This window comes from Thermobia domestica, chromosome 1, assembly GCF_964235325.1.
Source record: "Thermobia domestica chromosome 1, izTheDome1.hap1.1, whole genome shotgun sequence".
Taxonomy (NCBI): Eukaryota; Metazoa; Arthropoda; class Insecta; order Zygentoma; family Lepismatidae; genus Thermobia; species Thermobia domestica.
In genome coordinates, this window is record NC_137454.1 from 395,830,824 (window position 1) to 395,857,378 (window position 26,555).

The 26,555-nt window shown below is 36.7% G+C and overlaps 1 protein-coding gene across 3 annotated transcripts in view; it reads right to left on the reverse strand.

The window, feature by feature from the left end:
• LOC145665386 (uncharacterized) overlaps positions 1 to 26,092 on the reverse strand; it is a 261,178-nt gene extending 235,086 nt beyond the window's left edge. For all 3 annotated transcript variants that reach the window (XM_081732694.1, XM_081732688.1, XM_081732692.1), the window contains exon 1: positions 25,748 to 26,092. In XM_081732694.1, coding sequence (XP_081588820.1) covers positions 25,748 to 26,078 — 331 coding nt within the window. In that variant the 5' untranslated portion in view covers positions 26,079 to 26,092. The remainder of the gene's footprint in view (positions 1 to 25,747) is intronic.
• Positions 26,093 to 26,555: the final 463 nt, after the last annotated feature.

Genomic DNA, 26,555 nt, shown 5'->3' on the forward strand with positions numbered 1-26,555 from the left:
AAACACCGTTTTCTGCTTCCTCCCACTTCCTTTAAGTATGAAACAAATCGCTCAGTGAAACAAACCAATTCTATTATGCAACTAACAGCTTGTGACAGCTTCGCCAGCCAACCATTTGGCTTCATCAGACACTATGAGTAACATGAGAATTAACAGAAGATTAAATACTACGAGGCAGCTAAATGCTTCCTGTGACCTGATTGGTAGCTGACACCCAATCATCTTATACGCGGTGACTCAGTGGTAGAGCGTTCACCTCCGGTGCTTGGGGTCCCTGGTTGGATCCCAGCTAGCGCCGTGTGGACTTTGTGGTGGACAAACACCGAGTTCGTGGGTTTTCTCGGGGTTCTCCCGTTTCCTTCCACTTTCTTCATTCCACCATTTCATTCATTTTTCATCTTCACCGTCTTCTTTAGCCTAACCGGCATAACCGTGCGACGTAAAACTCAAAGATTTCATTTCATTTCATTTCCAATCATCTTATAGTAAAAAAAAAAAAAAAAAAAAAAAAAAAAAAAAAAAAAAACATATAAAATCTGCTAAACCCCTTTCCTCCGTATTGACACTGTTATCTCTTGAGGCCTCTTGATAACTTATTCCATTGTTATTCCATTAATTTCTGAGTTCAAGTTCATTACATTATCACCTTCGATTTCCATTAATATTTTCTCTTTCCATTTACTGATCATTGGCCTAGTAGTTTCACCTCAAGGGAAGTAACGTCGGTGGAAAATAATCTTTTTATCGCTTCAAACTAAGAAAAGAAAAGTAACATAACGTTCTAATTTTTATATGCAATACATCATTTAAATGTTCTTTCGAATTACTTTTAGCATTCGAAACACACAGTCCGCGCTATTACATTTATGGACGAGAAATACTATACAATGGAATTGGTGGCCGCATAAACATGCACACGTGAAGAAAATGCCTTTGGGGGTAAGGCTGTGTAATCATGGTCCAGCGAGAGCAATATGCATTTAGAGGCGATGAGTTTCTTCGCTGTTGTTATTCATAGTTGAGGAAATTTAGAGGCTGTTGGCTTGATTTGTGAGATGGTTCTTTCCTTAATGAGAAGAAGTCATCGTTTAGTAAACAGGATTATTTTCTTCATACAGAAAGGCAATTCCACTCAATTAGGAGCAGTGACAAATGGACTCATAGGAGACAGGGCACGCGCGTGCACGCAATTCCTCCCAACCCCGTTCCTCCATCTCTGGTTGCATAGATAACTGGTTCAGAACAGAAAGAAAACATTCCAAAGCCTGAAAGGAAGATTTTTCGCAGCCGCGGCGATCATAATCACGCAAAGAGAGAGAGAGAGAGGAGAGGGATTGTTACATGAAATTCGGCTACGAACATAACGTCTACAGAAATTGCTCCAGGCTCCCAGATCCGCCCCTTGGTCACGTGATATGAAAAAACCAGCAAAATATCTTCCTATCACGGAAGCACATCTTTCTTTTCTTACTTTGACCCAATGATTCATGGAGCTGTTTTGGATTAAAAGAAACCTTCAGGAAATTAATCCAGAAGTAATATGTGTTATGATCATGGGTGAAACGGAAGATTCAAATTTCCAACATTAGCTCTTTCCACACTACTAAAGGTGTATAAGGAGACACGAATCAATTGATAGAACTCAATGGGCCGAACAGAATGATTGCTGAGTGTAAGTCCACATGCGTAGTTTTCGAGAAAAACAAATTTTAAAGGAATAAACTATCGATTGTCCTTTCTTTTTTCCTTCTTTTCTTTGCGACGATAAATAAGTTGGAAAATGAAGATTTTTAAAAATCAAGTTTTCGACAAGAAGAGGAGTTTTAAAATACACACAGAAACAATTGATCGATTTTTTAAAATTAAAAAGTAAACGAACGAATTCATAAGTTTAGAAAGTTACTAAGTTACTCTTGTACGTGTGGGCTCCCTACCGTAAACAAAAACAAATATTCTCGTGTTCTTTTTCGGTCATTTTGTAGATTTATCAGCAGATCTCGCTTATCCGCGGTTGCCGCGCCACCTAATTCCGCAGTTGGGAGTTTACTATTAAGTGCCGTATGCCATTCGCTGCAAATAATAATTAATACAGGTGGATAGAGCGTTGAGCGGGTCGTGACCACAAGTGAAACTAACATCAAAACATCCCTTGGCAACAAGGTTACCAACTACAAAAGATGTTGCAATAATCTGCGTCCCAAGTACAATACAATCCACGCATTTTTCTTTGATCGAATGTCATGTGAAATGTACGAGAATTTTGAAATATTACTCAGTACCCTATTTATTTAATAATGTGCAACAACAACAACAACAACAATAATAATAATAATAATAATAATAATAATAATAATAATAATAATAATAATAATAATAATAATAATAATAATAATAATAATAATAATAATAATAATAATAATTATTATTATTATTATTATTATTATTATTATTATTATTATTATTATTATTATTATTATTATTATTATTATTATTTTATTATTATTATTATTATTATTATTATTATTATTATTATTATTATTATTATTATTTTCAAGTGGACTTGCTGTCTTTTTAATATTAGAAGAAAGCACATATTTTTATTATTTCTGAAATAGTCATTCTTTCTGTTGTTCGTGAGCAGATCGTTTAAGAAACATAAGTTTAAACGTATTAACAACATGTAGGCCTATTATCCAGTATCGATACAACCTCTCCGTCTCCATTACTTTCTGCTTTTATCTCTAGCATGTTTAGTTTCCTAACGCTTTAAGCCGTTGGCAACTCTGTAAAAACACCGTCCTCTACCCTGTAAACAAGCGATACTAGCGTCCTCAGGAAAAGGGAGCCAGCGCTTGGTAGCACAGTAACTTTTATTCTACTGGAAGATATTATTTATTTATTTATTCAACAATGTTAAAAGTATATCTCCTAACGGTGGCGCTCATACTACTTGCAAACCTTTCATTCACATTTACTCTAGTATAGGCAGAATACATTCCATGTTGGAGACAATTGTACAGTACTACATAATTCTCGCCAGTCCTTACGGCCTCAACATTGCAAATTCAAAGAATAATTGAGCGGGTCAGGGAGACATAATAGTATGTCAGATTTTCAAACTTTCGATTAGACTGGGAAAGGAGGTTCAACATTCTTTTGTAATTCAATGCAATGACACATACTAAACAAGCTTTCTCTACCATTTCCAGGTATATTTCCGAAATTAAACTACCTACGTACTGTTCTGTGATGAACTATAATATAGTTGGATCGCCCCCTAACTTGTACCGGGACTGCCTACGGGCCTTATTCAGTTTCTCTTCTTAACTCCTTAAAGTCCTCATCAAATATTGAAAGAAATACGTATTGTAATATGAGAATTATGTTCCGCACGACAACTCTTGACAAACGTTTGAATTATTTTTCTACCATAGACAGCTCGAGCGATCATCTCAGCCGAATTCATTAATGGAGTTAATTCTTCAGTGTCTTCAATGCCTGTCCATATCTCATATCTAATACATGGAAATCTGTGTCAAGGTTACATTTTTTAAAGGTTAAAATGTAAAATAGTTTTGAGATTTAAAATGTTTTAGAGATTAACAGACTTTTTTTTTGTTAATATTCTTGAAGCTAAATCCTGACATACTTTGGGTGTGAGACGGTATACAAATCCTAGTGTATTGCTGTTGTTTGGCGTCAATTTAACCACAAATACGTATATATGTGTCATGGGGTCCCTCCAGGAATCGAGCCCCGGTCTCCCGCGCCGAAGACTCTCACGGTAACCATATAATCAAAAGAGAACTCATATAGTTCTTTAATTTTAATGCTGTTATGAATATTAGTAAACCATATGGAGACTTCTGCTGCCATATGGAAAATATTCAAGTGTTAGAGAAACGAGATATCGGTTTTAGAATGAAATAATCCAAGGTCAGCAGAATAGCTGTAAGAACCTCTTGATGAACATCCAAGTTTTGTTTATATTCTTACAACAATGATGTTATTGTCGTATGAAATGAATATATTTCAACATCGAGAGATCCTACAATATGTAGTGCGATACAAAGATAAAGGAGCAATTTAAACGAAGGAACGAATTTATTTATTTGTCTATTTACTTGCAAAAGTGCCCTTTTTTCCGCTAGAACAATGTTTCAGTAATATAAAACCGGAAATTTGAATACTATAGGAATTACCCCTTCCTTTAACTCTCTAGAAGAAAAGTTTTGGAAAGCGCTGTAACACGTGTTCACTTATTTTTAATGGAGGCTTTTACCCACAGAATTTTATAACTTCAACATATGGTAGTCGTCACTTTTGGCGTTTTCTGAGTAAATAGTCCGAAATTTCAATAATGTAGAAATGATTCACTTTCCGTCTTTCGAAACTGAATTTTCGAATGCGCTTAACGTATATAGCCTATATGGTTTAAGGCGGATTTTCATGCCCGCGTTAGAACGGAAGCATCACATGTAGCGTATTCACCGTAAATTATTTTCGTTTACATACATCCGTGCGTGTTTTGCGCCAAATTACTACTACTAGCTAATGCGCATGCGTAAAATAGAAAGTTTGCGACTTTAGTTTGTGATAATGGATTCCCGAAGGAGAGCTATTGTTTTTGCTCAAATATATTATATTTCAAAATTCCGCCGTGTCGGAAGTATGTTAGAAAAATGTGGTGGGTTCCAGCTTCGACGAGAATACGGAATATACAGGAACCTTTTCTTTGAATTAAAATCCGATCCGGATAAATTTTATAAAACAAATAAAAATATTTATAAATCATACTAAAGCAGTTTCAAATTACATTGCTTTTATTTTATATAGGAATTGATAATTTGTACATAACAGTTTTTGTATGAACTATCTATTGTTCCCGGTAATACAACTACACAAATATAAAAGTGCTAACCATCGATACCAATATTCTCAGCAATTTGATGCCATGTTTTTGTCCTTAATACTGAATCCTTGTATTTCGGATGCTTAAAGTTGTACAAAATTTCGTTTTCTCTTACTTGTTCTACGAGCAGTTCTTCAAACGTTGTTCTTACCTCCGCCATGTTAGTCAGTGAATACAATAGTGTACGCGCGCTACTTCCGTCAGAATTGAACAAATTTCTACTCTGACGCGAGTGTAGCGCGCCATATCCGATGCGTGATTTCATTGGCTGTTTAACACAATCGCTCGCAACTCACGGAGGTAAAGGACACATGAAAATCCGCCTTTAAGCTTTAAAAAATATTGCTGAGGTTATGCCTGATACATTTCGGGTATGAGGCGGCAATGGTGGATCTAGCCCGAGGCTTAGGCTCCTAGTATTTTTAGAGACAAAAATAATTGAAGCTTATATATATTGGAAAATTTTTGAAACGTTCCCAAGTAGTAAGAACGCTTTCGGCAAGTTGGCGCGTGCTTGGCTTTCGGTTGTCTACGCTTACACTTCAAACGCATGCTTTCATACAATCTGCGTTTTGCTGTACTTGCAACGGATACTTTGGATCGTTTGCAGAGCGTCATAGCATCACTTGCCGTTCATTGGTTATTGACTTCCCGCCAGCGTAAAACGCTTACCTCAAGCTTGAATAGAACACTGAATGCAAGGTTGCCCCGATGTAACTTCGTTGTTTGTATCCAGCTTGTGGCATGCTTGCACGCTTTCCAATCAACCTAGATTCAACCTTGGCCGACTAGCAATGCAAGCGTACAGCAAGTGGTTTGCAAGTTGTCTCTGCTACTAGGATTAGATATAGTTTCAGTTGGAGTTCTTCTGTTATGCAATGTGTAAAACAATACTTGAGGTCCACAATGTCAACGTCCAACCTAGACATAATATCCATCAGGAGAGAGTTTATACTAAGCGTTGCCTTTCATTCTTTATTGGAAAACCTTTGAAACATAAGACATAGTTTCAACTGCAGTTTTTCGTGTTATGCAATGAGTAAAACAATACTTGAGGTCCACAATGTCAACGTTCAACCTAGCCATAATATCCATCAGGAGAGAGTTTATACTAAGCGTTGCCTTTTATTCTTTATTGGAAAATCTTTGAAACATAAGACATAGTTTCAGCTGCAGTTTTTCGTGTTATGCAATGAGTAAAACAATACTTGAGGTCCACAATGTCAACGTTCAACCTAGCCATAATATCCATCAGGAGAGAGTTTATACTAAGCGTTGCCTTTTATTCTTTATTGGAAAATCTTTGAAACAAAAGACATAGTTTCAGCTGCAGTTTTTCGTGTTATGCAATGAGTAAAACAATACTTGAGGTCCACAATGTCAACGTTCAACCTAGCCATAATATCCATCAGGAGAGAGTTTATACTAAGCGTTGCCTTTTATTCTTTATTGGAAAATCTTTGAAACATAAGACATAGTTTCAGCTGCAGTTTTTCGTGTTATGCAATGAGTAAAACAATACTTGAGGTCCAAAATGTCAACGTTCAACCTAGCCATAATATCCATCAGGAGAGAGTTTATACTAAGCGTTGCCTTTTATTCTTTATTGGAAAACGTTTGAAACATTAAATTTAGTTTCAGTTGCAGTTTTTCTGTTATGCAATGTGTAAAACAATACCTTAGGTCCACAATGTCAACGTTCAACCTAGCCATAATATCCATCAGGAGAGAGTTTATACTAAGCGTTGCCTTTTATTCTTTATTTAAAAATCTTTGAAACATAAGACATAGTTTCAGCTGCAGTTTTTCGTGTTATGCAATGAGTAAAACAATACTTGAGGTCCACAATGTCAACGTTCAACCTAGCCATAATATCCATCAGGAGAGAGTTTATACTAAGCGTTGCCTTTTATTCTTTATTGGAAAATCTTTGAAACATAAGACATAGTTTCAGCTGCAGTTTTTCGTGTTATGCAATGAGTAAAACAATACTTGAGGTCCAAAATGTCAACGTTCAACCTAGCCATAATATCCATCAGGAGAGAGTTTATACTAAGCGTTGCCTTTTATTCTTTATTGGAAAACGTTTGAAACATTAAATTTAGTTTCAGTTGCAGTTTTTCTGTTATGCAATGTGTAAAACAATACCTTAGGTCCACAATGTCAACGTTCAACCTAGCCATAATATCCATCAGGAGAGAGTTTATACTAAGCGTTGCCTTTTATTCTTTATTTAAAAATCTTTGAAACAAAAGACATAGTTTCAGTTGCAGTTTTTCGTGTTATGCAATGAGTAAAACAATACTTGAGGTCCACAATGCCAACGTTCAACCTAGCCATAATATCCATCAGGAGAGAGTTTATACTAAGCGTTGCCTTTTATTCTTTATTGGAAAATCTTTGAAACATAAGACATAGTTTCAGCTGCAGTTTTTCGTGTTATGCAATGAGTAAAACAATACTTGAGGTCCAAAATGTCAACGTTCAACCTAGCCATAATATCCATCAGGAGAGAGTTTATACTAAGCGTTGCCTTTTATTCTTTATTGGAAAACGTTTGAAACATTAAATTTAGTTTCAGTTGCAGTTTTTCTGTTATGCAATGTGTAAAACAATACCTTAGGTCCACAATGTCAACGTTCAACCTAGCCATAATATCCATCAGGAGAGAGTTTATACTAAGCGTTGCCTTTTATTCTTTATTTAAAAATCTTTGAAACAAAAGACATAGTTTCAGTTGCAGTTTTTCGTGTTATGCAATGAGTAAAACAATACTTGAGGTCCACAATGTCAACGTTCAACCTAGCCATAATATCCATCAGGAGAGAGTTTATACTAAGCGTTGCCTTTTATTCTTTATTGGAAAATCTTTGAAACATAAGACATAGTTTCAGCTGCAGTTTTTCGTGTTATGCAATGAGTATAACAATACTTAAGGTCCACAATGTCAACGTTCAACCTAGCCATAATATCCATCAGGAGAGAGTTTATACTAAGCGTTGCCTTTTATACTTTATTTAAAAATCTTTGAAACAAAAGACATAGTTTCACCTGCAGTTTTTCGTGTTATGCAATGAGTAAAACAATACTTGAGGTCCACAATGTCAACGTTCAACCTAGCCATAATATCCATCAGGAGAGAGTTTATACTAAGCGTTGCCTTTTATTCTTTATTTAAAAATCTTTGAAACAAAAGACATAGTTTCAGTTGCAGTTTTTCGTGTTATGCAATGAGTAAAACAATACTTGAGGTCCACAATGTCAACGTTCAACCTAGCCATAATATCCATCAGGAGAGAGTTTATACTAAGCGTTGCCTTTTATACTTTATTGGAAAATCTTTGAAACAAAAGACATAGTTTCAGCTGCAGTTTTTCGTGTTATGCAATGAGTAAAACAATACTTGAGGTCCAAAATGTCAACGTTCAACCTAGCCATAATATCCATCAGGAGAGAGTTTATACTAAGCGTTGCCTTTTATTCTTTATTTAAAAATCTTTGAAACAAAAGACATAGTTTCACCTGCAGTTTTTGGTGTTATGCAATGAGTAAAACAATACTTGAGGTCCACAATGTCAACGTTCAACCTAGCCATAATATCCATCAGGAGAGAGTTTATACTAAGCGTTGCCTTTTATTCTTTATTTAAAAATCTTTGAAACAAAAGACATAGTTTCAGTTGCAGTTTTTCGTGTTATGCAATGAGTAAAACAATACTTGAGGTCCACAATGTCAACGTTCAACCTAGCCATAATATCCATCAGGAGAGAGTTTATACTAAGCGTTGCCTTTTATTCTTTATTGGAAAATCTTTGAAACATAAGACATAGTTTCAGTTGCAGTTTTTCTGTTATGCAATGTGTAAAACAATACCTTAGGTCCACAATGTCAACGTTCAACCTAGCCATAATATCCATCAGGAGAGAGTTTATACTAAGCGTTGCCTTTTATTCTTTATTTAAAAATCTTTGAAACAAAAGACATAGTTTCACCTGCAGTTTTTCGTGTTATGCAATGAGTAAAACAATACTTGAGGTCCACAATGTCAACGTTCAACCTAGCCATAATATCCATCAGGAGAGAGTTTATACTAAGCGTTGCCTTTTATACTTTATTGGAAAATCTTTGAAACAAAAGACATAGTTTCAGCTGCAGTTTTTCGTGTTATGCAATGAGTAAAACAATACTTGAGGTCCAAAATGTCAACGTTCAACCTAGCCATAATATCCATCAGGAGAGAGTTTATACTAAGCGTTGCCTTTTATTCTTTATTTAAAAATCTTTGAAACAAAAGACATAGTTTCACCTGCAGTTTTTCGTGTTATGCAATGAGTAAAACAATACTTGAGGTCCACAATGTCAACGTCCAACCTAGACATAATATCCATCAGGAGAGAGTTAAGCTGGTATCGTCTGTAGACCCATCAAAAATTGTAAACTTGATATACATATCATAGCCTAGGTTCTAGCTGCTCCCCTCCCCCCAGTTTTTACCTTTTGGATCCATTACTGTGAGATGGTATATAATACAGATTCCTTCAACTGCCGGCATAGATTCATTCATGAACGTAACTTTCGCTTCATCCCTTTCACCGTCCTTCTCACAATTAATTAATTTTAGAAACGTAACAACGTAAATCTACATTTTCTGTGAAATTGATCTAAATGCCTTGTTTCCAGAATAAAATCTCGAAATATCTTCCCATCACAGAAACATATCCTTAATGGGTCTAGGAAAATTCGGTGTAGGAAAACTCGGTGTAGGAAAATTCGGTGTACGGAAAACTCGGTGTGGGGAAATTTAGGTGTAAGGTAGATTCGGTGTAATACATATTGAGTACTACCACTTACGATAATTTACGACACTCCATATTGTGAAAACGAAAACCATAAAATGTAACGAATAAAATGTTATTACCTATTTGAAGAAAAGCAAATTTATTTTTTTATTTTTATTTTATTTTATTTTTTATTTATTTTTATTTATTTATTTATTTATTGCCTTGAGTGCAATGCTTGTTTCATGTCTTTTGCTGGGTATTACTTTGAACTACTTTTCACCATACAATGAAGCTGACACTTTTTTGTCAGAAATAAAACAGTTACAACTATAAGTTCAGAGAATAGTTATAGGAACAACTAACAACACCTTTCCTATAGTACATCATAGAACATATACAAGGTGATTCTTTTAAAACTCACGGATTTCATTTGGGTCTAGAATTTCTAACTGAAGTCCGATTTTCATGCGGTTTGTGGCAAATGATCAAGGAACGTTGGGAGATTTATGGAACTATGTTTACTGGTTTAAATTCATTTGGGGTAATATCGGCTTCGCCTCTAGAAAAACAAGCAAATATTCGCCACTGTACCGGATTGGAATTAGGTGAGGTGCGGTGTGGAGATTTGAGTTTCTTCGTTAGATGGCAACCTCGTGATGGTCAATAAGAAACAGAAAACTGGGACGTTGTATTGAGAATTATGCTATGCTACTGTACCAAGATCAGGACACAGTTACAATAATGTACTTTTTGGAGCAGCGTGATTTTATCGTTAAAAAGTTTTTGAAGAACGGAATCTGTTGTTGCTACGCAATGGACATTTACACGCAACTTTGCCTCACGTTCTCCCCAGACAGGAACATAATATGGTCGTTAGTGAAGAAATTGCAGGAAACAGGATCGCTTCTGAGTAAGACAGGGAAGCATCGGACCCCGCTGGCGGATGTTGTGGAAGATGTCAGTTACCGACTCTTAAGTCACCCAAGAAATCTCTATTCAACATGTGATTTATGTGTGTTACTACTAATACTTAATTTGTATTCTCACTAACACTTAATTTGTATTCTTCAATTTCGCTTCAAATATCCAATATCTCATTCGAACTGCAACGTACAATGACGAATATTTGCTGTTTTTCTTGCGGCCTGCTCGATATTACCCCGGATGAATTTAAACCAGTAAACATAGTTCCATAAATCTCCCATCCTTCCTTGATGATTTGCAACAAACCACATGAAGATCGGGCCTCAGTTAGAAATTCTAGAGCCAAATGAAATCCGTGAGTTTTGAAAGAATCACTCTGTATATACATATGCAAGATGCAAAAATATATTGAACAAAAACGTCTTAGTGGAAAGGGCAATATAAAGCAGGGTTTTATCAGATAATAGTTGTACAAACAGTTGACTTCTCCTCCAATCAGACACTTTAGTTTGTTTGCCTTAAGTTAAGGTAAATAAGTACTGCGACTCTATTGCCTTATTGACTTCTCCTCAATCAGGCGTAGATACTTTAGTAGAGACATTTATTTTTACACCTTTGAGTAACAAATAAATTGTCATTTTTGAAGAATTTAGATTTAAATATTTATTTATAATATAGACATAAAATCGTAAGAACATTTTTGAAAAATCTACAATTTTCAACTTTACCCGTCCAGTACCGTAACTTACCTTTTTTTTGGGGGGGGGGGAAGTAGAAAATTCTAGGAGACATCCTCCAACGAATCTTTCTTTACACCTAACATTCCCCACACCCAGTTTTCTTACACCGAATTTTCCTACACCGAAATTTCCTACACCGAATTTTCCTGCTCCCATCCTTTATACACACTGACCAAATAATTCACGCAGTTGTCCCGGAATAGAAACCTGCAGTGGAAGGAGTGACACACTCTTGCTACGAAAGCAAATATTCAATATCAAAAATTCTTTCATTATGTAAATTTCGTTTCGCTTGTGCAAAATCTTATGTTCATTTACATATCTTAGTAAAAAAAGACCAGAATATTGATTACATAATTTTAATATTGTCTTAATAGTATCTGAAAATATATTTTTCAAGTTCTTGAATAAATTATTCTTTTATTAATTTTAGAAAGACACCTTAATTCTTCAATCCTTGTGAAATTGACCTAATGAATGCATTGTTATGATGATGGTTATTGATTGGTGGTAACAGAGGTTCTTAATAGCAAACAGAAAACATTTCCGGGCGTACAAGTGACTCCAATATCATCTATTTGATACACTTTTGTTCAAACATCAAGCTATTCTAGATGTGCTACATTTCGAAGAAAAACTGAAGATTTGAAATAAATCTAGTACGCAAAACAATAGTTTTTACTTTTCTTGAAGTGTTAGTTGGCAACGCTTCTTCGTCGTAAGAAACTGTTGAGTTCACCAGGTTCACAAAATTCCTCACGTGCTGTACATGACATGAACAGCTCCTTAATGCTGGACGTTTACGACCGTTGTCTGTAAAGAAACGATGTATTAACCTGTTAATGCATAGTCTTCGTGGACACGCGCTACAACCATATAAACCAATGAAAGACCTCATTTCCGCTTGTTTTTCAGGTGGAAATATGAGCCTGGGTGGGAGGACCACATTGAGGAGGTGATAGCCAAAATCCCTTCGGCTGTTCCTTCCGCCCTCACATGCACCTTTTGACATGTACGGCCTCTGCAAGTGTCAAAGTGTCTGCTACGTAAATGTTTTGCCAGCTGTAAGCGCACGGAATTACCTTGATCTGTCGCCATCAATTATCACCACCACTACTCTGTCTGTCAGCTGGAATTGGAATTGGAACACTCATTTGCTGTTAATTATTAGCTAAATTACGAAATACAAACAAGACATATAGTATATGGATCAAATTGGCAACTTTCCAAAGCTTTATAATTACCGGAATCGATCAACCGTTTCAGTTCGTTGAGCGAAGCAGGATGCGAAGAGAATTTTATCTTTTAGAAACAATCACTGCTCTCAAATCTGATCTAAACAAACCAGTTTTATTTTCGTTATGGCAGGGAGAGGGGCGAGGAATCCTTGACACAGAGAGTTGAGGTTAGGTTATTGTTTTGGCTGAAAGAAGGTTTTAGCCCATTATCCAAACCAGTGGCGTAACTAAAGGCTTGGGGACACCCCGCAGACAGCATGGAGTAGGGCCCCTTCTCTATGTCCCAATTCACGAGTTGGGGTGCCTCTTTTGGCTTGGGACCCCCGCAATGCGGGATCTGCGGAGCTCTTACTTACGCCCCTGATCGAAACGTTTTAAACGGAGCGAGGTTAGGATAGCCAGTTTTATCCCTTTGAGTTCAAATGAATGTATGAAAAACTAAAAATTAGAGAATTAGGATTGCTGACACTGAGAGAACTGAGTAATTATGGTTTCATTACATAAATATTTAATTTCATACAGCAATAAATATTTCCTCGATATGAATCCAGTCTTGAGTTTTCAAACCGTCAAAAAGTCAAGGGTCACATCTTGGGAAGAGGATTAATGATATAATCTGTTTCTTTCTTTCTTTCTTTCTTTCTTTCTTTCTTTCTTTCTTTGAGTTTAAGGTTCCACAATTATGCCTTTTAGCAGTGGCGCAACCAGGGTTTTATTTCGTGAGGGGCCAAGACTACCTAGTACAGCAGTATGCAAACGACGTGCTGCACCATCTGTTGTGGGCGAAATTTGAAAGTTTGAAATCTTCCCAACACAAGAAATTTAGTTATACCTATTATTAACATGTTAAAAGACCTTAAAGTAAAAATTCAAATTCAGAATTATTAAGACGATATTTCACATGTGATGTCTCATTGCTCAATACTTACTACAGATTAAGAGCACTCTTCACGCACGGTGCGTTTATGAGTGTAAGTTTGCATATTTTTAAAGATATTAGAGAAATCAGAAGCAATAATAATTCTTTGAAAATTTCATATATTTTTTTCTACAGCGCTGCTGTATAAGATAGTTTCTCAGGGAGCCTGGGCCCCCCGAGCTCAAAGCTGGTTGCGCCAGTGACCTTTAGGCTAAGGGAAATGATGATTAAAGCAAGTGAATGATAATGGAAGACTTGGTGGAATGAGAAAGTGGGAGGAAATGCGAGTAGCTCGGGAAAACCCACAAACAATGTTGTCTATCATAAACTTACTTGGTTGGAGGTCGAACCACGGACCCCACGTACCACAGATAAGCGCTCTACCACTGTGCCACCGTACTCTCCTTATTTCTCTTTCATCATCCAGCTCATGTTATACAAAATATTCTTATGGTAGAAGGAAGTACAATTCGTAATATGTGCTTAAAGTAGAAATTAGTACTGTAAAAAAAAAAAATCCTTTATCTGAATGCCGAAACAAAAGAATTATTTCAATGATCGTTCAAACAGTCAGTTAAATAAAGAAATAATTCTTCAAATACGTACTTCAAACATCATTTAAAAAAAATCACGTTTCCTTTTTTCTGCGCAGTTTCTTGTCTTGTCCGAAAATACGAATTCTTCATAACATGTACGGGACTACACAACAATGGATGCATACTTAAGTAACTACTTCTAATCACCCGCCATATGCCTGGAAAGAATTCATCCGAAGAGAGAAGAGGCTGGACTCCATCATTTACACTTACAGCACATTACGTCCACGAAAATAGACGCTTCAGTGTGTGTATATTATCTGCTGTGATAAGCAACGTGTGCTTATTTGTGCTATATCTAACGGATATATGTCATTTTTACAACTATTTATCTTAGACAATAGTCTTTCCTTTATGAAGAAGAGTATGGCACAATGTCTCGGAACACTTAAAATTACATTTTAATATTAAAACATTTATTATTAAGAACTTGAGGAAAGGCTGTGAAGAATATGGGATGGAAATAAATGCTAGAAAGACAAAAGTCCATGGTCATTGGAACGAAGCGTTCAGTATCGAATATAGAAGTAGGAAGGGAGAAAATAGAACGGGTGATTAGCTTTCGATACTTGAGTAGTATTATTAGTGATGATAAAAGGTGTGAAGTGAAATAAAAGCAAGGATAGCAATGGTGAAAGAAATCTTTAGGAGGAAGAAAATACTATTTTGTGGGACCTTGAATAGAGAGTTGAGGAAAAGACTCATAGAGTGCTTCGTGTCGAGTATTGTTCTATATGGGCCAGAAACATGGACATTACGCAAAAATGATTAAAAAGGACTGGAAGCTTTGGAAATGTGGCTGTGGAGAAGAATGGACAGAATTAGCTGGGTCGAGGGAAAAGCGAATAAGAGTGCTAGAAATGTTGGGGGAGAAAAGAACAATTTTAGATATTATTAAGAACAGGAAGAGAAACTATTTGTGACATTGGCTAACAAGGAACTGTGTCATGGGAGACGTTTTAGAGGGTATGGTAGCAGGAAAGAGAGGGAGCGGGAGAAGGAGACTACAATTAGTGGACGATATCAAAACAGAAAAATCGTACGTGAAGACGAAGAGGTTAGCGGAAGACCGTAGAGCATTGAAGGTTCTTAGTTGCAGTAAGTTACATGCCAGTCATGGCAGAATAGCTATGATGATGATGGTGATGATGATATGTATTAAGAAATCGAAAGCTACTTACTTCATATTATTCTAATGACTATTATCGAAAAGATTAAGGTAATGTTGTACAACCGTCGAATACGATATAGACGTTACGGCGTTTATGTGCGTGTGGAATGCTCAGAGCCACTCTACCGACGGGCTGAAAATGAACGGTAACAGAGTGACTTGGAGTATAACAACACGAACAACTAAATTGAATAAAATTATAGAATAAAATGCAAATAATCTTTAATTCGTAAGTCTATTTATTAAGGAATAGATGCATTAAACTTTGAATACTAAATACTTTAATAATAATAATAATAATAATAATAATAATAATAATAATAATAATAATAATAATAATAATAATAATAATAATAATAATAACAACTAATACAATGGAAAATTTATCAAGGGTCTTCTCTAAGATCATTGCTACTTTTTCTTAATTATAATGAATAGTTAAAAGACGATTAAGAATACCAAAAATGGAGAAAGTGATATACAAAACGATATTAGATGAACCAAGAATTGTTTTGAAGTCCTTTTGCATAATGTGTAAATTTGGTTCCCCAACAATCGTGACCCTTAAGTCGCGCACCGAAATGTCAGGTTCATAGGAAAATGCTTGGAAATAGTTATTACCTGGATCACTTTTCATATTTTAAATATTTGCCTTTGTCTTTAAAACTATTCACTAAGTTTTAAAATAAGTGAGAGCCCTAGTAGCAAAATCTGTTGGCCCAACATTGGGAAAATGGTGTCAATGCGACATACCGTTGGTGGCTCAACGTCAGGTTTAGCCACTTTAGCAACCATTTCCCAACCAAAAGAGCGGTTCCCCGACATTTAGCCAACGCTAAAGTAATGTATTTCTTGCTTGGGAAAACAGTCAATTCTAGTACCATTGCTTGAAGGGCGGGAGAATGGTTGGTTGGCCAACCATACATTTAACCAACGTTGAGCCAACGTAAGTTTTTCTGCTATAGGCTCGCACCGACCATCACCCACCGTTTTGATCAAATCTTACTCAATCCTCAACGGTGGGCCAACCAACCTTCCTACTAAGAAGTGAACTTAGTGAAGAGCCTTAATATAGAAAGAAAGACTCAGTTTATAGTTGACTACTACGTAATTCAACTATCGAACTACAAACAGAACTGCAAACAAATTGGTATTAAGAATTACGTTTTCTGTCCTGACTACATATAAAACTACATAAACTCACTCACTCACTGGCGGGTGCTTCCGATTCACATGGAAAGTTAAAATTTGGCATGATTGTAGCTTTTCGGGACTAACCCACAGGAAAATTGCCAAAAGTTAATATTTTTTTAGTTTTTAAGGGGTCTAAAGGGAAAACAAATAATCCCCATGTTATTTAAATGGTCGTTTTCTTGGGATACAAAATCTTATGTATTAGGTAGTTGAAGTACGAAAAGGAACTCGAAATTTGGTTGGATTGGGTTTAAGAGGTACGACACTCTCATACCTCTTTACCTCCATGAAGCGAATATGGGAATAGTACCTATATAATATTTCTACTTGACGAAAAGTGGAGGGATTCTTCCACGTGTCTTCCTCTCCTTAGTTAAAAATTCACGTGGTTCGTGGCTGAGTACCTTTTTGGCAATGGACAACCATAAATCGTCTGCGAGACGTTGTCAGTTGGAGATCTCCACCCTCTACGAAAGTGGAAACAGGCTAAAACACCTGAGCCAAGAAAATCAACTTGCAATTACATATTGGAAAGAAAGGGGGAAGGGAGAAGTCTTCTTTCACCCAAAGCCATTGTTGCCAACCTGTCAACTGAATTGGAGCTTTTTTTTTTTTTTCATATTTTCTGGCTCAAATGTGTTTTAGAACACAGTCGTAGTGATTAGAGAACGAATCTTCTTTTCCTCATGGACTGTGAAACTTCTAATCTCGAGATGCCAAAGGAAATTGCTTCTCTCATGCACATTAATTGAAGGAAATATGTATTTTACAACGAGCTTTGTATTGAATGATGTATTGCCTGCTTTGAATAATATCGCGTTCATCTGTCATCTTATACCACAACGGTCGCCATATCACCAATTTACAACAATTATTTATGTTACCTATAGCTAAAACAGGGGCGTCATTTTAGGAAGGCAAGGAGGCAAATGCCTCCTGGAATTAATTATAGATTAATCAATAAAACTCTAATTTAATCGACGGAATCTTTCCAAACAAAATCTGAAATGACGCTGTTGAGCTAAAAGATATTCAAGCTGACTCTTTGCTATTGTAATGTGTAAAGGGCTACGGCCTTCCGAACAACTTTCCGTTAGCTCACATTGTCATTATTTCCGATCTAGATTATATTTTTTTTTTATTTGTTAATTCAAGTTTTCCTTACACGATGATGTAGGCAATAACGATAATGTTATCTGCTAAATCGATTTGTGACAATACTCATCGAAAGTACCTGCGTAGCCATGAATAATAATAGGCTATAAAACAAAAACACGTTTTTAAAAAGAAAATAACAGAGTATGAATCAGGCGCGCACCTAGAATTTTTTTTGTTGGGGAGTCCAAGCTTTGGATGGGTCCAATTCTACAAGCCACTACGTTCATATACACACTGTTTCAAAAAGAATATACATATTACGAAGAAATTATTTTGTCCAAACTATATCGATCGCTGCGCCTTGGCTCGGCTATTGGAGAAACGAATACACAATCTAGTTTATATTAATAGCCGCTAGATGTCAGTTGTCTTCTATTTTGCTTGGTAACCGTCATATGTTTAAAATGGCTACTCCGCAGCAGAAATCATTTTGTGTTCTGGACTTTGCGAAGTGCAATTCCGTGATTACAGTGCAAAGACGTATTATTATGTAGTATTAAGTGGGTATTATTATGCACCCGAAAAGACGATAAGTAATTGTAATACTTCCACCTATATTTACAGAAAAAATAAATGATCAAATGAGATTGTTTTATAAGGAAAAGAATACATAGGCCTATAAAGTGTAAGATTAAATTTTCATGGTACACGAATCATTTCTCTGTTCAACAAATATAGTTTTATTGAGAAAGTGTACAAACTTATGTTGAGCTAGGATGTTTTGGAGGAGGGATTCCGGACCCGGTGGACCCCCCAGGGGTACGCCACTGTATTTTTCAAGTGTTGCTTGAATACTAATAATTGTAACATATTTTTAGTTAATTAAATGTTAATATATAAAGTGTATATAAAGAGGCCCCTGTTTAACGCTCCCAAAGTGAAGAAGTAACATATACTGCATAATGATTATGATTCATGTGCTATTCGTTGTCTTGATCCCGTCAAAACACTGAAAATGGATGAGTTAAGCTGATATATTTCCGCTAGTACTTCCAGCATAATTTATTTCCAGTGGGTTCCAAAGAAACATTAATTACGTTTTATGTTCATTTATAAAAAATTACAATGAAAGAAAGATTGTAACATACATACATCTGAAATTCAGAAACAGAATAAGTAGAAGAAGCATAAGAAAGATGCGGAAATGCATTCAATAAAAAGAAAAGTGAATCATACACCGGCATGCTCTTTCATTAACCTATCTATCAGCCTTATTGTTTGAAACCGAAAATGCAGCCTTTTGAACCTTATGCACTTTCGCTCTGGACGGAAGTGTCGAAACCACGTAACTCCTCCATACTTTTCATATGACAACTCCAATATAGTTATCCATAAGCTGACAATGTGATATTTCCTTGTCATGTGACCGCAATACTCGGCGTTATATGATTTATAACGAGAAGTAATATCCGTTCGCTTATGATACGATTTCTAGTGGCTGATAACCCGCCAATAATAATAATAATAATAATAATAATAATAATAATAATAATAATAATAATAATAATAATAATAATAATAATAATAATAATAATAATAATAATAATAATAATAATAAAAACTATGACATTATATGAGCAGGGATATCCCTCATTAAATTCTAAGACACAACCCTTCCCAAATTCATCTTTCACCCTGGAAAACTAGCCTTGTGCCTCACAAATTTTTCACCTCCTCAAATATACCTTTTTCTTCCCAAAATTTACCTCTCATATTCAGTATGATTGCTTTATTTTGCATGAAAAATTATGCCACGGCCACCCCACCCCCAAAACAAACTTTCGAAGCAATCTACGCCGTAAAACCCTCCTGAGGGCACCCGTGTCTGTGACACCAAAACATAGCGGAGTTTTTAGATGATACAATTTTGAATATAATCAATTATACAGAGTTATTCAAAAAGAAAGAACAGGTTTCAAACATTTATTTCTTCCGAACTACAAAAGATAGAAACATGATTCGAACGTTACTTGATTAAGAAAAGTTTACAATTTAAACAGCCCGGATAGAAGTTCCAATCACGGCCGCATTGGCGCTGTTGTTTGTCTGTAGTGAAATGGCGGAGTCACCACAGGAGAAGTCTTTTTGTGTGCTACAATTGGCAAAACTTCAGTCCATTGTTGCAGTTCAGCGAGCATTTCGCCGTCAATTTAATAAACAACTGCCGCATCATAAGCAAATTTACGAGTGGCATCGAAAATTCGTAGAAGATGGTTGGATTTGCAAAGGGAAAAGCACGGGACGTCCACGCACATCGAACGAGAATGTCGAGCGTATTTGTACACTTTACGAAAGGGGCCCAAAGAAATCCACACCACGAGCAAGCAAAGAACTTAACATTCCTCAACCAACGGTATGGCGAGTTCTAAAACATCGTCTATACATGAAGCCATACGAACTGCAGTTATTGCAAGCATTGCATTCTGGCGACCACAACAAAAGGTACGAATTTTGCAATAGCATGTTAGATGACATGGAAGAAGACAATTTTGCTCAACGATTAATTTTTTTCCGCTGAATCCACTTTTCATCTTTCTGGTAAAGTTAATCGCCATAACGTTAGAATTTGGGCAAGTGAAAATCCTGGGGCAGGTATTCAACATGAAAGAGATTCACCAAAGATGAACGTCTTCTGTGCGATATCTGTAACCAAAGTTTATGGGCCTTTCTTCTTCATGGAGAAAACTGTGACAGGATTAACCTATCTAGACATGCTTCAAAACTGGTTATTTCCCCAACTTGAAGATGATTCAGATAATTTCATCTTCATGCAAGATGGTGCCCCGCCTCATTTCTCTAACCACGTTCGACGTTACTTGAACGTTCCATTCCATGACGTTGGATTGGAAGAGAAGGAGCAGAAGATCAACTTTATCGCCGGTGGCCTCCCAGGTCTCCAGATCTCACTCCGTGTGATTTTTATCTATGGGGTTACGTAAAAGACCGTGTTTTTATCCCTATTATGTCTGACGCTCTTGAACGTCTACGACATCGAATTGTTGAAGCTGTGAATTCGATAATTAGAGACCAGCTGATTCGTGTGTGGCAAGAAATGAGCCACCGTTTTTACATTTGTCGTGTAACACACGGTGCTCATATTGAATACACACCATAATCACTAACAATAAATTGTAAACTTTTTAAAATCAAGTAACGTTCGAATTATGATTCTATCTTTTGTAGTTTGAAAGAAATAAATGTTTGAAATATGTTCTTTGTTTTTGAATAACCCTGTATTATTATATCATAATTATCATTATCTTGTGACGTAGTAAAAAATAAAATACTATATTGAAATGAATGGGCTGTGAAGGGTATTGTGTCTATATTACAGCAATACATTAAAAATAATATCTCTGGCCCATGCGAATGTTTTTCCCCTTTCAATTCGTTTCCCTGCACAACATATAGCTTGCCTTTTTTCACGCGCATGGCGTTGCAGTGGATCAAGAGGTGCTGCGAAAAATCTAACGAAATACAGCATGTTCTATCTCCAAGAAATGTTCAAGATATACCATGCCATGGATAATGCTATAGCATTTGTTGTTTTATACGATGATAGAATTTTCTGTTCGAAGAGTGGTACGGTTAATACTGCTGTGTCAAACGGGCGTAAAAAAGCCTAGACCCAAGGTTGTAAGTGAAACATAATAAGAAATGCGTTTAACTTTACGTTTTAGATTTAATATGAAGTTATGAACTGGATCAATATCTATAGCACTACTGTGTTTTAACGAGAACAGAAATTCTGTGCCTCACCAGCAATCGATCCAGGGGAAACCTTTAAAGAACTAAATTTATTTTCTTGCTAAACTCATCTCAAGCTGTAGGTCACATTTTGTTTTAAGTTTATCAGCTCTAATCCTAGAGCCTCTCTATTTCAAGTGTGTCCATGCTGGTGCTGCTGTCGATGTGTGTTTTCCCGTACCTCCCTCGAAAGAGGAGGAACAAGTTGCTTTGGCCGAGGTTCTTCCATAGTTTGATGCGGACAGGGTTGCCACACTGAAATATTCAGAATTATTACACGGGCTTCGTTGTGCACTATCTTGTTAGCCATTCTAAGTAGCCTCCGATCTTCACTCGCCAAGACCAAACGACTGAATGACAAATTGGCAACATAGCGGAGGTCATTCACTTCTTTCCCCCAAAGCAAAAAGGAGCTTTTCTCCGTAAGAGGGCGGCTGGACCGAACTATGTTTCACACATTTTCCGAGGGCACGTTTGAAATAAAAAGGCTGTAACAGCCCAACAGAGTGAAAAAGCAGTCTAGCCAAAATTGGTCCTATGTTGGAAATTGGACGCTTTGCCGCTTGACGAACATTTGCCAACGAACTCAATTATCAACGTAGGGTCCGCGGTGGCTCAGTGGTAGAGCGTTCACCTCTGGTGCTTGGGGTCCCGGGTTCAAACCCCGCTCCCGCCAAGTGAACTTTGTGGTGGACAAATACCGTGTGCGTGGATTTTCTCGGGGTTCTCCCGTTTCCTCCCACTTTCTTCATTCCACCATTTCATTCATCTCTCTCATCATTACCGTCTCCTTTAGCCTAACCGGCATAACCGTGGGACGTAAAACTCAAAGATTTCATTTCATTTTTCAATTATCAACGTAGCTCGTGAGATCGTAACTATTGGATAATTGATGGTTGGTTGGCCAACATACACTTTTTGCAGTTCCTAATCCTGCCAACAATTAGATATCGCATGTGGCAACAACGAATAAATGGAAAACATTTCTTAATCCAAGACACCGCCGTTAACATGTCCCTTTGCGTAGAGATGCGCCCGGAGAATATTTGTAAGGGAAGGGAACCGATGTGTTTCGAAGAACCGAACATCTTTCGAAAATTCAAGGATGCAACTGAAAACATTTTGCCATCTGCTGCTGGTGCCTATATTTGCGTAGTCGAACGATTATCATCGTGATATTTAGAAAACATTTCATTTGTGTTTTCTTAGAAAGGGTAGAAAAGACAGTTCCAAAAGCATTACCGACAGATAAAGATAAAATGAGTGTATTCCGCTCCGTTAAAGGCTGACGACCCATCAGATCTTTCGTATGATGAAGCAGAAACACACACTATACAAAACCAATAAGAAATGATTGAAGGATTTCGAAATGTGGGTATTGAGAGGAATTGGCAGATTAGCTGCGTGATTAGAATAGAAAAAATAACGAAATATTGTCAAAATAGCAGAGAAGAATACTGAAGAAATGAAGAGGATGTGCTGTAATGTATGGTGGAAGGAGAAATGAGGGAGAGGAAGAAATTTTTAACTGATTTACGATATGCATTGGGTGACGAATAAAATGTCAACCATGAGCGGGTGGGCGCTCTTCTAACGAATCAAAAATCATAGACGAATAAAAGTAGAGGCATAGGAAGTTCCAAACAGATGAAGAGGTTCGTGAATGAGTGTATACACCGTATCAGCAGGATAGTTTTAATCCTAGTTTTTCATCTAACATTGTAAGGGATGAAAAAAAGAGATCCACAGTAAACAGCAATTCAAGATTTCTCTAAATGCAAAGCCTAACCTTGATAGGCTATAAGTGAAGGACCAAAGTCTTGCAAACCATAATGTTTGACATACATCCTAAGCTTATCAAGGCTACCACATCATGCCAAGTTTGGTCAAGATAGGATGAACGTCATTGATCGCATACAACATATCGATATATTTCTGTGCTATTGATTAAAAAAAATAGTGAAGAACGAAAATGACGTGAGAGATTTGAGCACCATTAATAATTCCTCTTATGAAATAATCCGCAAAGTGGCCGAAGATAAGCCACAAATGAACAAGAAGATGCTTCTGACGAATTTTATTTACAGTTGATGGCGTATACATAACATTATCACTTAATGAACAGTAGTTTTCTGTACTACAAGTTTGTTAGTTCAGTTTTTTCATATACAAAAAAGTTAACTTTTTGTTTTCTGGTTTTAATTAAGATTAGGAATTAGATTTCTCGGCTTTCGGCATCTAAGGCTATGTTAGCCCGTCACGTATATGAGGGATGACGCCCCTCAGCGATCACACTATCCGAGGAAAGGGAAGGAAGAAAGGACTGCGGAATGAAGGAAGTGGTCTGGGACCTTGCTATTATCTTAGGTACCATCCCAGCATTTGCCTGATGTGATTGAGGGAAAACCAGGAAAAAACCCACTTGGGATGGCTGGCTTGATAAAGCTATTACACGTTTTCTATCGTGCCCCCACTGGGAATCGAACTTTCTGAGTTAAAACATCTCTTCTTAACTTCTGACTGAATTAAAAAAAAAAAAAAAAACAATATTTTGGAGCAAAGTAATGTATCGACACAGAAAAACGAAAAGAAGACCAAAGATAATTGTGTTTGCTGTAATATAATTTTCTCCGATATCTTCCACACTGTTTAATGCTAAACGAATTTATCTTGGATTTCTGTTTGTTCGTTCCCCTTTAATGACTTTAATCTACGAAATCATCGGCACAGCCCGAACATTAGGACAAGAGGGAGAGTGAGAGAGTTTTGGGGGAGCTAATTTGAGTTCACTTTATAGGTTGACTGCTTATTTTTTTGAAACATATGTTTATTTAAACCAATAGCTGAAAGTTTCATAGATGGTGAAGATGGTCGCAAAGGTCTTATTCCATTGAATAAATACCCCGTAGCTACATGCCTGGATCCAGCGATTGTAAGACGAGCACGTTGTTAGGGAGGCGTATGTGAAATAAATGAAAGAGAACATTCTAACGAGAATGCTTTGATCAGGCCTGTATCCAAGGGGGGTCTAGGGGGCCGGGCCCCCATAAAATTTTCATGGTAGGCTTGTAAATGAACTATAATATGGTGATGAACTATAGTGTGGTTGCATCGAGCCCCCCCCTAACTTCTACCGCTCCCCCTAAATTTTTGGGCTGGCTACCAACCTGGCTTTGCTCTAGTAAGTTATACAGTGGTTTTAAAAGTGGGATAATTCTGTTGGTCAAATTCTCTGCATTAATCTTCCGATTGGTTAGTTCGGTTGGAGTTTAGTGTTCCTTTCAGCAGCAAGGCTACATGAGATTATCTACAACGTAACATGGGATCCAAGCCACATAAGCTTCCGTTGGGAATCGAACCCTTGTCTTCCAGGCCGAAGACGTGTACAATACCGATAGAGCCGTGAGGGAACTCAATAACCTTCTGAATGAATAGACAGATCTTTAAAAAAAAAATCTAATTTTCAGTATAATGTTTTTATTTCAGTGTCTCCTATAATTCAGAATAGAAGAAATGATATCCCATAATTAGAATTCAGTTTTCAATATCACCAGTGGCGGTTCTAGCCCGGGGCGGGGGGCCTAAGCCCCCAGTTTTTTGAATGCCAAAAATAATTGAAACTATTATTTATATTTTTTGAAAGTTTATAGTAATTATTTTCTATTGGATTTTTTCTGAAACATTAGATATAGTCATGGGCGACTCTGGCGGGGGGGACGCGTCCCCCAATATTTTGAAATACGAAATATTCAATATTTTATTTTAATTTAATTTATTTAGATACTCACTAGCAGTTAGATCATTTCCTTTTATGTCACCCCCCCCCCAATTTTACATGCCAGAGACGCCAATGGATATAGTTTCAGTTACCGTTTTTCTGTTATTTAATGTGTAAAACAATAATTGCTTTCCAGAATGTCAACGTTTAACCTAGCTATAATATCCATCAGGAGGGAGTTAAGTTGCAAACTTCTGCAGATTGTAGATTGTAAACTGATGATATACTTATCATAATGTAGGTTCTGTCACCACCCCAATTTTTAATCTTCTAGATCCGCCACTGAATATCACTGTCTATTTACAGAGTGTCATGTGGAAAACTAATTTTGTTTAATTTGGTGATCATTCGAGTTTTTACTTTTTTGTTTTTAATATTAAAGACAATATTTTTCACTCTCAATCATATTCAATTTAAATGTCGAACACAGGCGGGAAATTTAAAATCGTTGTGTTAGACATGCAGTACGTTGTCATACGCTCTCAATCAGAGAACTTGTTGGCAAGACGCAATGGACTTTTATAATATTAGTATTCTACAACAATCATTGGCCAGTGTTAGTACAAGAGCGTCGAACCAAAGTGCTTACCGAGAATCAGCAGCGACGTTTTGAGTTCCATGGCTGTTGCGTTGTCTCGCCAACAACTTGATGTTGTCTGTTCCGCACAACGATTCTCACTGTCTTCTCGTTCTCCGTTCACTGCAATCACCACTCGATCTTCACGACTAAAGACTCTTTGGACGCGCCGCGCGCGCTCTCCATCATTCCCTGATTGGCCCACAACACCGAGAAGGAAGGTTGCTCGAGAAATCCAAAATAAAACGAAGTGACAATTATTCGCGGTTTGTGGGTAATGCACGCTGACAGATGACTGTTTGTTTGGAGAAGGAATTAAGCTGAATGTCAAAGACTGCTCCATTTTTCTTCCCTCAATTGACACTCAGCTTCTTCGAACGTCACTCATCCTCTAACTTAGGCTGGGGACGTGTTGGAGGGAGGCTATAGAGCGAGAGAGCGATAAAGGATTGTAAAATTGTTGGGAGATTGACTAGAATGTAACAATAATGATACGTATATTCTTTTTGTTTTTGCTCGTATCATAAGAGCATTTAAAGGTTTCGCTCTCTTCCTTATGTGTTGGATCCCATTTAATCAAACTATGCTTAAATATAGCATTTTACTTCAAATTAAATAAAGTATATCTAATATAAATAAAATGAAGAGTTTGTTTGTGTGTTTGTTTGTTTGTCTGTGTGCGGCCTGGGTACCAGACGAGTGGACTGAGAGTTACCAAATTTGGGATACGGGTACGTTGGTCCAGGCCCCAGACCAAGACGAAGCATTTTATTATTATTATTATTTCCAACCAGGGGTCTCTGGGGAGGCGTTTACCGTG